Source organism: Lactuca sativa, chromosome 4 (assembly GCF_002870075.4).
Source record: "Lactuca sativa cultivar Salinas chromosome 4, Lsat_Salinas_v11, whole genome shotgun sequence".
Lineage (NCBI taxonomy): Eukaryota > Viridiplantae > Streptophyta > Magnoliopsida > Asterales > Asteraceae > Lactuca > Lactuca sativa.
In genome coordinates, this window is record NC_056626.2 from 147,412,919 (window position 1) to 147,425,988 (window position 13,070).

At 44.5% G+C, this 13,070-nt stretch overlaps 1 protein-coding gene across 1 annotated transcript; it reads left to right on the forward strand.

The window, feature by feature from the left end:
* Nucleotides 1-18: 18 nt before the first annotated feature.
* Nucleotides 19-1,741, forward strand: LOC111892285 (mitogen-activated protein kinase kinase kinase 20). The gene has a single exon (XM_023888360.3). It carries the CDS (start codon nt 363-365, stop codon nt 1,590-1,592), a length of 1,230 nt encoding a protein of 409 aa, XP_023744128.1. The 5' UTR covers nt 19-362; the 3' UTR covers nt 1,593-1,741.
* Nucleotides 1,742-13,070: the final 11,329 nt, after the last annotated feature.

Sequence of the window (13,070 nt, forward strand, 5' to 3'; positions counted from 1 at the left end):
AAAGGAAAATTGTGGTGTCCTATGTATGTCCTACCTTTTCAACTCCAACGAAAACGCGGCTGCTTGTTTGCCAATCCCATGCCTAAAATTAGAAACTCATGGAAACAACGAAGTTTCACAACCCCACGCTCGTAAACCCTAATTTTTTATTTTTCATTCATTCATCTCATAACCCTCTTTCACCCTAAATTCGTCAAATATACTCTCACTTCTTGAAATTCTTGACAACCTAGAAGAAAGGGGAAAAGATTGCTCAATCTTTTCAAGAGAAAGTAGTCAGTGTTTTTGTTATTTTTGCTAATGCTAATCTGTCGACCTATCTTTCGTGATCAAGTTACCTAAAAGACCTACAGCATTTGGGAATGGATTTGGTTTTGAAGAAAGGGAATGAGAAAAAGAGGAGTTTAATCAGTTCCGAGAGTTGGGTCGTGAACGATGAAAGAAAGAGAAGGAAGCAAGAACATGAGGTGCTTGAACAGAGCAAGTATGGCGATGGAATGGCATGGTTTAGAGGTTGTTTGATTGGTAAAGGGTGTTTTGGGTCTGTATTTCTTGCGAATTTGAAGAAACCCAAATCGAGATACAGCTCTTACCCACCAATTATGGCTGTGAAATCGGCTGAGGTCTCTGTTTCTTCTTCAATTCAAAACGAGAGAGAGGTTTTGAATAATCTGAGAGGGTGTCGTAATGTGATCAGATGTTTTGGGGAAGAGATTACAACCGGAGAGAATGGACAAATGGTGTACAATTTGCTGCTGGAGTATGGCTCCGGAGGAACCCTAGCTGATCTCATCAAAAAATCCGGTCAAAATGGGTTGCCGGAATCGGATGTCAAACGTCATACTAGGTCAATTCTTCATGGATTACGTCATATACATCATAACGGGTATGTCCACTGCGATTTAAAACCTGAAAATATTCTACTCGTCGGTAGTTCTTCTAATAGTGGTTTCATGGCTAAAATTGGCGATCTGGGGTTAGCAAAAAAGGCTAAACAGAGCAAGAAAAGCAAAGTTGTCCGTTATCAGAGAGGCACCCCGATATATTTTTCACCGGAACTTCAAACCGACGGCGTCCAAGAAGCTCCGTCTGATATCTGGGCATTTGGGTGCGTCGTACTGGAGATGTTCACCGGAAAACCTCCATGGAACTCGAAAATGGAAAACAACAACGACGAATCACCTTCAATTCCGAGCAGTATATCAAGAGAAGGGAGAAGTTTCTTGAAGAGTTGTTTCTCGAGGAAAGCTTGTTTTAGATGGACGGCTGAGATGCTTTTAGCTCATCCATTTCTGGAAGGAGTCGGTGATGATAATGAAGAAGATGATGATACAGTTGAAGAGTTGGGTGAAGTTTTGGACATAAATGCCATTTGTTCATCTGTCATTTCTGAAAACGATGATGATGATGATGATGATGAGATGAGTATGTTGTCGTTTTCAGATGGGTTGAGTTATTTTTCTGAAGATGAACTCCATTGTTGGTCTGAAGAAGATGTTTCTTGTTTTTCTGTAGAAGAAAATGGTACCACTGTACCATTGAATGAAGTACATCAATACCCTTTTACTTTCTCCATTTCTTCAGGAGTTTAGCTTATTACGTATATGTTCATGAATCATGAGATGTTAAGTTATATCATACTTCTGTTCCATAGCCATACTTGAGATATAGATTAAACTAAGCTTAATTTCTTTGTGGAATCGTATATTTAGTGGAAATTTGATTTATTCTTTATGTTGTCTGATAAGTGCATCAAGATGTGGGAATCAGGATCTTGTGTTTGTTTCCTTTTGTCATTTAAACAAAGCTGGTTGCTTTATGAGTTTATGGTAAAGATTCGTCCTTATAAAGCATCCTCTGTTGTAGGTTAAATACGTATCTTATTAGATTAGATGATTACTTTGCATGTTCTTGGAGTTTTGGTGTGAAAAACTAGAGATGGTTTCAACAATCATGTGTATAATTTGTTAAATTCAGGTATCTAAAGCATACGTATTGCAATCATGAATCAAAATTATTAGTTATAATATTATTTTAATATAGTGATCACGATATGAGCATATGGCATTTATTATTGCAACTATAGTTTAAAGAAAGATCTATGATGCATAATGTGAAAATTTTAAAATTGTATTGTGCATACTGAACTATAGATTAATATTGTTTTTAACGGGAAACATGTAACCAATTGTAGGTTGAAGCTTGAAGGATTTTTTTTGAACGGCCGTAAAAATTATTAACAAAAAAAATAGCAACAAGCAATTAAATTACAATAAGAAAGTAAAATCAAAAATTACAAAGACATTCATCTAAAGGGTACAACATCAATTGGTCTAATTTAAGCAAGAACGGTTTTTATTCTATAAGACATCTAAAAGAAAGATTGAGAGCGCTATGTTCTTGATAGATCAATAGGCTTGTTGCCAAAAACCTTGTGAAGGCGGCCAAAATCCTTGTGAATGCGGCCCCATAAAAAGTTTTGAGTGACTTACCGGACAAACACAAAGCTTGACCCCATTGAAATATTGCATTCACTAGTAATGTTGCCAAAATGGGGAGTAAAGAAAGCCAGAACGGAAAGGAGAGAAGCAACACGACCCACAACCAACCCTTGACGGAGAATAGAAACTAGAAAGTAAAGGACGAGTATACCTGGTGAGTTGTGAAAAAGGCATCAACCTATCAAGAGCATGTGGTAGGAAACTTGGCGAAAGTCATTAATGTCGTTTCACGATAAATAAAATGAAGGCAATTATGAGAAACTAAGAATATATGTATTCTTATTTTAATAATGTAGCTCGGTCGACTACATCTTTTTAAAGGTCGAAGTTCAAAACTCCGACCTAGGTTACCTCTTTAGCTGAAAAATATCTTTATTCTTATTTAAATAATGTAGCTCGGTCAGCCGATTACATCTTTTTAAAGGTCGAAGTTCAAAACTCCGACCTAGGTTGTAACATCCCGAAATAGCAAGAGTAGAGTTGAAGGGCTAAAAATGTTATTTGAGGAAGAGTGACTTGGCGAGTCCATGGATGGACTCGGCGAGTACAGTCGCGAATTTGGTCGCGTGTTAAGTAGCCGACTCGGCGAGTCGATGAGATGGACTCAGCGAGTAGGCGCTGGGTGGAGAAAACCCTAATTCTCGGGGTTGAGCCCTATATAAGGAACATTATGTTCCTTCCCCAGCCTCTCTATTTCCCTCTTGAGTTCCAGAAACCCTAAATCGCAGAGGAGCTCCATTGTTGAGTGGATTGGAGCATTGGAGAAGTTTGTTGAAGGAATTTTGTGGGAATTGAAGGCTTGGGGCAAGGGGCTTTGCTTGGAATCAACTTCATTGCAGTTGGGGGCGTCCATTGGAGGTAATATCTCGTTCTTGGTCTGATTGTATGTTGTTTCTTCAATTTGGGGTTTGTGGGATCTTGTCTAAGGATGTAAATGGAAGTCTAGAGGTTAGATCTGAGGTTTCTACCTCAGATCTGGAAGGGAGGAGAATCAGAGAGCATGAAAGTCCCTGTGTTGGAGTGTTTAGTGAAGCTTGCAAGTCCAAAACCCTAGTTATAAGTGATTAAGGCCTAGATCTCTTGGGATTCACGTAAAGTTTGCCACTTTACGTGATGGATGAGTTGTATAAGGCTAGATCTAGGTTTTGGATCATTTGCATGGCCTAGAATGCTTCTGAAAGGATTCAGATCGGTGGTACTCGGCGAGTCACATGGGTGAACTCGGCGAGTTGCTTGAAGATGAGCTGGGACTCGACGAGTTGGAAGAACAACTCGGCGAGTCGGATGAAGATAGCCTGTAACTCGGCGAGTTGTATGAACAACTCGGCGAGTAGGTTGATGATAGCCTTGGACTCGGCGAGTCTGTTCTTGGACTCGGCGAGTCTTGTCGAAGAGTTCTGATATTCTCTGGTTGAGTCGAGAATCGGTGAGTCAAGGGATGACTCGGTGAGTTGTGTGCGAGTGGACTCTGAGTTGTTGGACTCGGTGAGTCTTGGGGTGACTCGGCGAGTTAGGTCGCGGATGGAGTGAAGTCTGAGTATGGGAACTCGGCGAGTCATAGGGTTGACTCGGCGAGTAGGGTCAGTCAGGAGTTGACTTTGACCTTGTCTTTGTCCAAGGGTTGACCAATGGTGTCTAAGGGCATTTTGGTAATTATTGTTTGTTGTTTTGAGTTCAGCGCATTGGTGGTTGACCAGTGGTGGAGATCGTATCAGTGATCGGAGTAGCTTGGATTATCTGTTCAGTCGGCAGCTTCGAGGTGAGTTATCCTCACTATATCAACGGGGTCTAAGGCACCAAGGTCGGCCCTTATCGGATTGAGATCCGGGTGGTTGTTATTATGTTACTGCTTTGACATGTTTGCATCCTGTGAGTTAGGATGGTATATGCTAGAGACATGATTGAGATCGGTATCCTGAGAGATAGGGAGATGCTATGTTAGTGACCTGTTAGGTCGGTATCCTGGTTAGGATGGTGGTATGTTATGTGATCTGTTGATCTGCTTATTGACTGTGAATTGTTAGATGATTGTATGTATATGTGCACATGGATGTTTGGACTGGAGTTGGGTTGAGGCGGGTCCTGCTGTGTGCAGTAGGCCAAGATACCCAGGGCGGACCGATGTCCCGTAGGCCCAGCGAGCGGTCCGGATAGGCTGTAGGTCCCGTTGCCCGGTGCGGGCGGACCGGTCATACTGTAGACTCAGAGAGTGGACCATGTGGATTGAAGGCCCGGGAACGGGCGGACCAATCACACTGCAGACTCGATGTATGTGGATGGACTCATAGGGTGGACCGGGTGGACTGTTGGCCGGTGCGGCGGACCAGTCACACAGTAGACCCGGAGAGCTTGGCTGTTCTATGATCGGATATGTTATGGCATGTTATGCATGTATGGTATTTGTGGTTGGTATTTTGGGGGTATCTCACTAAGCTTTTGGTCTTACAGTTGTGGTTTCATGTTTTTCAGGTTCTTCAGGAGATCGTGGCAAGGCGAAGGCGTGATCGTACCGCTCCTCATAATTTTGTGGTGTTATGATTCTGGGAATACGATAAATATTTTGTATTGAAAACCTTTTTGTAAAGAATTATTGGAATTGATATGTTTTTGCAAAATTTAAAATTGGTTGTATTTTTGGTCGTTACAAGTTGGTATCAGAGCCTTGGTTTGAGTGAATTGAAGAAACACTCGTGTGACTCCAGTCTCAAATCGAGGAGAGTTTTCGAAAGAGTATTTAAAAATGGTTTTCAAAAATGAGTAAAGGAGGACGCGGAGGTACGATTAGCCGGAGCCAGTAAGTAACCCCAAAATACCATGCATGTTATTTGTTTTTGAGCTTTGATAGAACAGCATGCTAGTGTTAGGCTAGGGATCTTCAGGATTTCATGATATGTTGCCTGATTTGTGATGCCTGTAGCCTAGGGTCCCTTATGGGAGATTCTCAGTGTTTCTCTAGTGGTGAGGGTTGATTATTGTTATGCTTGTTCTCTAGGGTATTGTGGTAGTACTTCATACAAATGTGGGTAGGTGTGGAAGGTAGTATGGGCCCGTACTACTGAAAGCACAGGACCCATACGTGTATCAGGGAAACCATGATCTCTAGGGTGGGTTGAGAGAGAGTTGGATCCCAAGGTGTGGGAAGAGTCTGAGATTTTGTGTGGTGTTTCTTTTCAGTATGGAGATTCCGAGGCATGATGAGAGTGGATCCGGGTCAGGATCAGGAGCTGGAGAGAGGGTTCCGAGCGAATCGGTGCCGCCCGAGGTTGTCGGTCAGATGAGCACGAGCGAGTTGGACGCGAGGATTCGTGAGATCCTGCGTGAGGAGATTGCGGAGTTGTTCTGGGCTGAGTTGCCAGAGCTGTTTGGGTCGATTAAGACCGCCATGGTTGAGTATTTTGATGAGCGTTATGCGGCTCTCACCGAGACGGCTGCCGCGGCGGCTACAACAACTGTAGCAACGGCAGGGGGAGGAGCTAGTCAGGGTTTTCAGTATCGGGACTTCGATAGGACGAAGCCTCCCACATTCGACGGAGTTCAGGACCCGATTGTTGCTATGAGGTGGTTGTCAGACGTGGAAGGATGTTTCTTCACGTGTTCATGCCCTGCTGATCATAGGGTGAGGTGTGCTCTGAACCTGTTGAGGCTCGGGGCGAAGGATTGGTGGAGATTGACCACGGGGTCATTTTTGGAGGCGCAGAGGGCTGCGGTTTCATGGGATCAGTTTAGAGAAATGTTCAGTACTCGTTATGTTCCGCAGGTTGAGAGGGAGAGATTGGCTCAGGAGTTCCTTGAGCTGAAGCAGGATTCGGAGTCGGTGACTGAGATCACTAGGATGTTCACTAAGAGGGCGATGTTTTTCCCAGAGTTCGCTTCGGAGCAGGCCCATATGTCCCGATATCTGAGCATGCTCAAGAGGGACATCAGACAGTTTGTGTCTGCGTAGAGGTGCGAGACCTTGTTGGAGTTGCAGGAGGCCGCTAGGCGGCGTGAGTTAGAGATTGAGTTGCAGATGCGTGAGTTGAGGCAGGCTCCGGTGCAGTCGCAGCCGGTGCCGAAACGGTCCAAGACCGTTGATGTTAGAGTGGGGGATTTGAGCAGCCACACTTTTGGGAAGTGTGGGAAGGGTCACACCGGGGTTTGTAGGACCGGTGGTGCATGCCGCAAGTGCGGAAGGGATGGGCACTATGCGAGGGATTGTCGGCAGTCAGCGCCAGCTCGGGATTTGAGGATCTGTTATCATTGTCATCAGGTTGGAAATTTGAGGGCCAACTGTCCACAGTTTGCTGTTGGATCGGTGCAGGCTCCAGCACCGGCCACTTTGAGGATCACAGGTGGAGGTCAGGGTGGAGCGGAGCCCCCAAGGGCTCAGGGTCGTGTTTTTCAGCTTGTTGCAGAGGAGGTCAGGGCAGTGCCAGAGACAGCTGTGGGTATGTTTCTTTCTTGATGTCTTGTTATCTTGTGATTATTGTGGTGTAATGTTCATGAGCCGGTAATTGTTTGGTTTTCGTTGTGATATTCATCGTTTTGCGGGTTGTGGTTTGGGTTATGGATTTGTGTTTCGGGTTTTCGTCTTGGTATCCGTTGTTCCCTGAGGGTTTGATATGATTATGGTAAGTGTTTTGGTGCTTTCGTTGGTTATCGTTCGTAAGGGTTGTTAGTGGAGATGCGGCATTGGGTTATACATCAGGTAGCATCTTCGTTCGTGGAAGGGATAATTGGAGATCGGATTCTTCTTGAGCGGATTAATCAGTGAGGAGATGTGTTTTGATAAGGGTTGTTTATGCTTGTGGAAGCGGCCCGTGTGTAAGTGGTCTCTTGGTGCAGGGTTGTTTTGGAAGGTCGTTGATGGCGGCTGGCGGTTGTTAGTCAGTGCTATAGTGGGGGAGAATTGGAGAATTCTCCGGGAGATCGATGAGTATTTGAGGGTGCTTAGCTGTTGGGATTCAGCAGTGTTCTGTCAGCCTAGAGTATAGGCTGATAGGAGCGAGTGTCGGGCATGCGGGGCGGGATACAGACCTAGGGCATTGGTTATGGAGGCCTGGAAGCAGACCGGGATCGAGTATGTCGATGGAGTTAGAGTTCGGAACCCCTAGCGGGCTAGAACGGTATGCATGGGAGGAATCCCGAGGGGGGATAGCATGGAATGTTGGTTGATAGTGAGCGGTCCGGATAGACTGGAGGCCGGAAGGCGTACCAGTCAGACCGAAGGCTCGGAGAATGGTCCAGCCAAACTGAAGGCTCTGAGAGCGGTCCAGATTGGCTGAAGGTTCTGAGAGAGTGGTCCAGATGGACTGAAGGCCTGATGAGGCGGTCCAGTCATGCTGAAGACTCTGCGGGTATTGTTGGATCAGTTTGAGATTGCTGATTGTGTATGTTGCAGTGTGATTGCATTGGAAGGTTTGGCCCCGGGTAGTGATTTTGATGAGTTGAGAGAGTGCATGGGCTTGAGAGCCCCTACAATGAGAGCCAGAGTATGTGAATCGCGGTTACGCAAAAAGGGTGGTGTCGCATTGGGCGAGCACCGTGGCACGTGTTGGAGTGGCAATGTGGCCAAGTGGATTCCTTGGAAAAGGAAGAGAGAAAGGTGTGTAACTCCGAAGAGGAGTGCAAGTTCACGAAAGTGAAAGCTGCAGAGCAGAGTTATGATTAGAGTATTTCGAGTATGGTTTTGAGCATCGTGCTCGCGGCAGTGAAGTAGGAGCTCATCCGGTTTGGGATGTCTGCTGAGGTTGCGGAAGGAATTCTGCAGGTGTAGAGCCCAGGGGCTTGGAAAGGATGCAGGGAGAGAGTCCTGGACTCTCAGTGTGATTCTGATCAGGGTATTGGGTATGTATTAGTGGTTCATCTTGGGGGATGTTTGAGGGTGTCATCAGTGTGTCGGGTTTTCCAAACTTGAGGATGCTGGAGCTAGTTCAGCATGTGTATGTGGTTGTAAGAGGAGGACTCGTGGGAGTGCTCTGTGATAGAGAATGGGTTTTCCGTCGTCACGGAATGGATAGAGTGGGATTCGGATCAGGGATCCGATGGTTCATGGTTTTCTAGTCTTTATGAGTCGAGTGATGGTTGTGATTTGGAGCAGTGTTGCATTATGGGTAATTCTCAGGGGTTAAGTGAAGTTATTAGAGGGTGAATTCGGTGTCCTATTTGAGACGGTGGTCAGGACACCGTGAGGGAAGGAAAGTGTATTCGAGTTTCGTTTAGGTATGCCTCGAGGGACCTGGTCTGGTTAAGGCCAGGTGGCGCGTAGCGGGAGTATCTTTGGAGTTGAGCTGCTATAGGCTTCGAGGGCGAAGCCTAATATCAGTGGGGGAGAATTGTAACATCCCGAAATAGCAAGAGTAGAGTTGAAGGGCTAAAAGTGTTATTTGAGGAAGAGTGACTCGGCGAGTCCATGGATGGACTCGGCGAGTACAGTCGCGAATTTGGTCGCGTGTTAAGTAGCCGACTCGGCGAGTCGATGAGATGGACTCGGTGAGTAGGCGCTGGGTGGAGAAAACCCTAATTCTCGGGGTTGAGCCCTATATAAGGAACATTATGTTCCTTCCCCAGCCTCTCTATTTCCCTCTTGAGTTCCAGAAACCCTAAATCGCAGAGGAGCTCCATTGTTGAGTGGATTGGAGCATTGGAGAAGTTTGTTGAAGGAATTTTGTGGGAATTGAAGGCTTGGGGCAAGGGGCTTTGCTTGGAATCAACTTCATTGCAGTTGGGGGCGTCCATTGGAGGTAATATCTCGTTCTTGGTCTGATTGTATGTTGTTTCTTCAATTTGGGGTTTGTGGGATCTTGTCTAAGGATGTAAATGGAAGTCTAGAGGTTAGATCTGAGGTTTCTACCTCAGATCTGGAAGGGAGGAGAATCAGAGAGCATGAAAGTCCCTGTGTTGGAGTGTTTAGTGAAGCTTGCAAGTCCAAAACCCTAGTTATAAGTGATTAAGGCCTAGATCTCTTGGGATTCATGTAAAGTTTGCCACTTTACGTGACGGATGAGTTGTATAAGGCTAGATCTAGGTTTTGGTTCATTTGCATGGCCTAGAATGCTTCTGAAAGGATTCAGATCGGTGGTACTCGGCGAGTCACATGGGTGAACTCGGCGAGTTGCTTGAAGATGAGCTGGGACTCGACGAGTTGGAAGAACAACTCGGCGAGTCGGATGAAGATAGCCTGTAACTCGGCGAGTTGTATGAACAACTCGGCGAGTAGGTTGATGATAGCCTTGGACTCGGCGAGTCTGTTCTTGGACTCGGCGAGTCTTGTCGAAGAGTTCCGATATTCTCTGGTTGAGTCGAGAATCGGTGAGTCAAGGGATGACTCGGTGAGTTGTGTGCGAGTGGACTCTGAGTTGTTGGACTCGGCGAGTCTCGGGGTGACTCGGCGAGTTAGGTCGCGGATGGAGTGAAGTCTGAGTATGGGAACTCGGCGATTCATAGGGTTGACTCGGCGAGTAGGGTCAGTCAGGAGTTGACTTTGACCTTGTCTTTGTCCAAGGGTTGACCAATGGTGTCCAGGGGCATTTTGGTAATTATTGTTTGTTGTTTTGAGTTCAGCGCATTGGTGGTTGACCAGTGGTGGAGATCGTATCAGTGATCGGAGTAGCTTGGATTATCTGTTTAGTCGGCAGCTTCGAGGTGAGTTATCCTCACTATATCAACGGGGTCTAAGGCACCAAGGCCGGCCCTTATCGGATTGAGATCCGGGTGGTTGTTATTATGTTACTGCTTTGACATGTTTGCATCCTGTGAGTTAGGATGGTATATGCTAGAGACATGATTGAGATCGGTATCCTGAGAGATAGGGAGATGCTATGTTAGTGACCTGTTAGGTCGGTATCCTGGTTAGGATGGTGGTATGTTATGTGATCTGTTGATCTGCTTATTGACTGTGAATTGTTAGATGATTGTATGTATATGTGCACATGGATGTTTGGACTGGAGTTGGGTTGAGGCGGGTCCTGCTGTGTGCAGTAAGCCAAGATACCCAGGGCGGACCGGTTGTCCCGTAGGCCCAGCGAGCGGTCCGGATAGGCTGTAGGTCCCGTTAGGGGTGGACCAGACGTGCCGAAGGCTCGGAGAGTGGATCAGACAGACTGAAGGCCCGGTGCGGGCGGGCCGGTCATACTGTAGACTCAGAGAGTGGACCATGTGGATTGAAGGCCCGGGAACGGGCGGACCAATCACACTGCAGACTCGATGTATGTGGATGGACTCATAGGGTGGACCAGGTGGACTGTTGGCCGGTGCGGCGGACCAGTCACACAGTAGACCCGGAGAGCTTGGCTGTTCTATGATCGGATATGTTATGGCATGTTATGCGTGTATGGTATTTGTGGTTGGTATTTTGGGGGTATCTCACTAAGCTTTCGGGCTTACAGTTGTGGTTTCATGTTTTTCAGGTTCTTCAGGAGATCGTGGCAAGGAGAAGGCGTGATCGTACCGCTCCTCATAATTTTGTGGTGTTATGATTCTGGGAATACGATAAATATTTTGTATTGAAAACCTTTTTGTAAAGAATTATTGGAATTGATATGTTTTTGCAAAATTTAAAATTGGTTGTATTTTTGGTCGTTACATAGGCTACCTACTTAGCCTAAGAATATCTTTATTCGTATTTAAATAATGTAGCTCGGTCAGCCAACTACATCTTTCTAAAGGCCGAAGTTTAAAACTCGGACCTAGGCAACCTACTTAGCCTAAGAATATCTTTATTCTTATTAAATATTATAGCTCAGTCAGCTAACTACATCTCTCCAAAGGTCGAAATTCAAAACTTTGACTTAGGCTACCTATTTAGCCTAATAATATCTTTATTCTTATTAAATAATGAAGTTCGGTCAGCCGACTACATCTTTCTAAAATTCGAAGTTTAACACATAGACCGAGGTTACTTGATTATCAAAAGAATATCCTTATTCCCCCTAAATAAAGTGGCTTGCTCAATCAATTACATCTTTCTAGAGGATGAAGCCAAAAATCACGACCTAATTTATCTGCTTAGTCTAAGAGCTTATATCTTCCCAAAACACAATAAGGAAACGACACGCGCATCATAACAACAAAAAGGGGGGACACAATTGACATCCTTTTAAAATATTAGTTACTCCACAAAATTAACAAGAAGGTCAAGAACCAACCCCAACCAACATCCCATACCTAGGACATATATGAAGGAAAATATCACCAAGCAGGCCATGTAAGAAGAACGATCATACGACTAAAACACCACCAATTTGTTGCAACAAGGTCTAACATAAGGAACAAATTGTCACCAAACAACATAAAGTATCAATATCTAGAGCAAAAAGCCCACCAACACCCGCACCAAAACCGCTTGTAGACATCATGTTGTTAGTTGGGACCACCAATGCATGTAACTGCTTAACATTCGACAAAGGAAAACCAAATTCAGCCAAATAATCACAATAAAATAAAGCAAAAAACGTATCCTACACTTTTTGCAAACGAGTAGGATCATACAGCGGAATATCAATCTCGCTCAGTCCTAAGTTATGCTTTGTGTTCGTCATCTCACAACCAGTTCTCCTGCCAAAATCAACACAAACACTTTGAAGATCACCGTTAGCTTAAAAAAAGGATGACTCAGCAGTGAGTTTATCCACCAACTTCGCGATTCCACATGATAATACCCAAGATATATCCTCATCGGATTTGTGTACCCTACTCTCTAGTCCAACTACACTTGCCTATAAATCTGTGTTTCGAAGAACAGAGTCATTCAAATAAACTTTTAAATTTTTCACGCCATGCTCCAACATAGCTATTTTGTCCACCAAACCAACATTTTTCAATTCAAGGGATGCCATTGTAGCCTTTAGCGTCGAAACTGTTGGATTATGTATCTAAGCCATAACTATATTTGGTATGTACTTGACCCAGTTATAGCATAGTCCTTTTGGGTTGCCTTCACCAAAGCAACTTGATTGGATGAATAATGGAGAAAGAGATTATTATGGTTTATTAATATATTATATGAATAATATATTAAAAGAGAAATCATATTATTTAATTGATGAGATTAAAACTTAATCTTGAAGATCGATTAGATCTTAAACAGGTAAATAAATATTAAACAGCAAGAACGAATGCAAAATAAAGAACAACTCAAGGATGAATCAAACGAGTCGAATGATTATAAATAAACCCTCAGAAGAGCTCGATCAAGAACATCAACTGTAGAGGGTTGGAGGTTTACAAGAACGATAAAAGAAATCTGAAATACTATCGTAATCATTACTTCTGAATTGTTTTCCTAATATGCATGCAAGCATATCTTTATATAGTAAACCTAGCAAATTCACGGTTGGACAGGCCCAAAACCGGAGTACAAAATAAATGGACTAACAGCCGAGCCCAATAACGCAATCTTCAAACGAGTCTTCAACTCAACAATCTCCCCCTTTGCATCAATTGGAGCGAGATCTTCACTTTTTACTTGGGCCAGCAGTAGCACCAGGTACCTTCTTCTTCACGGTCTCAAATAGACGAGATATCAGAGCAAGTATTGTCTGCCTGAATCTGATGTACCATTGGATCATGTCATTGAAGTACTTGACATCG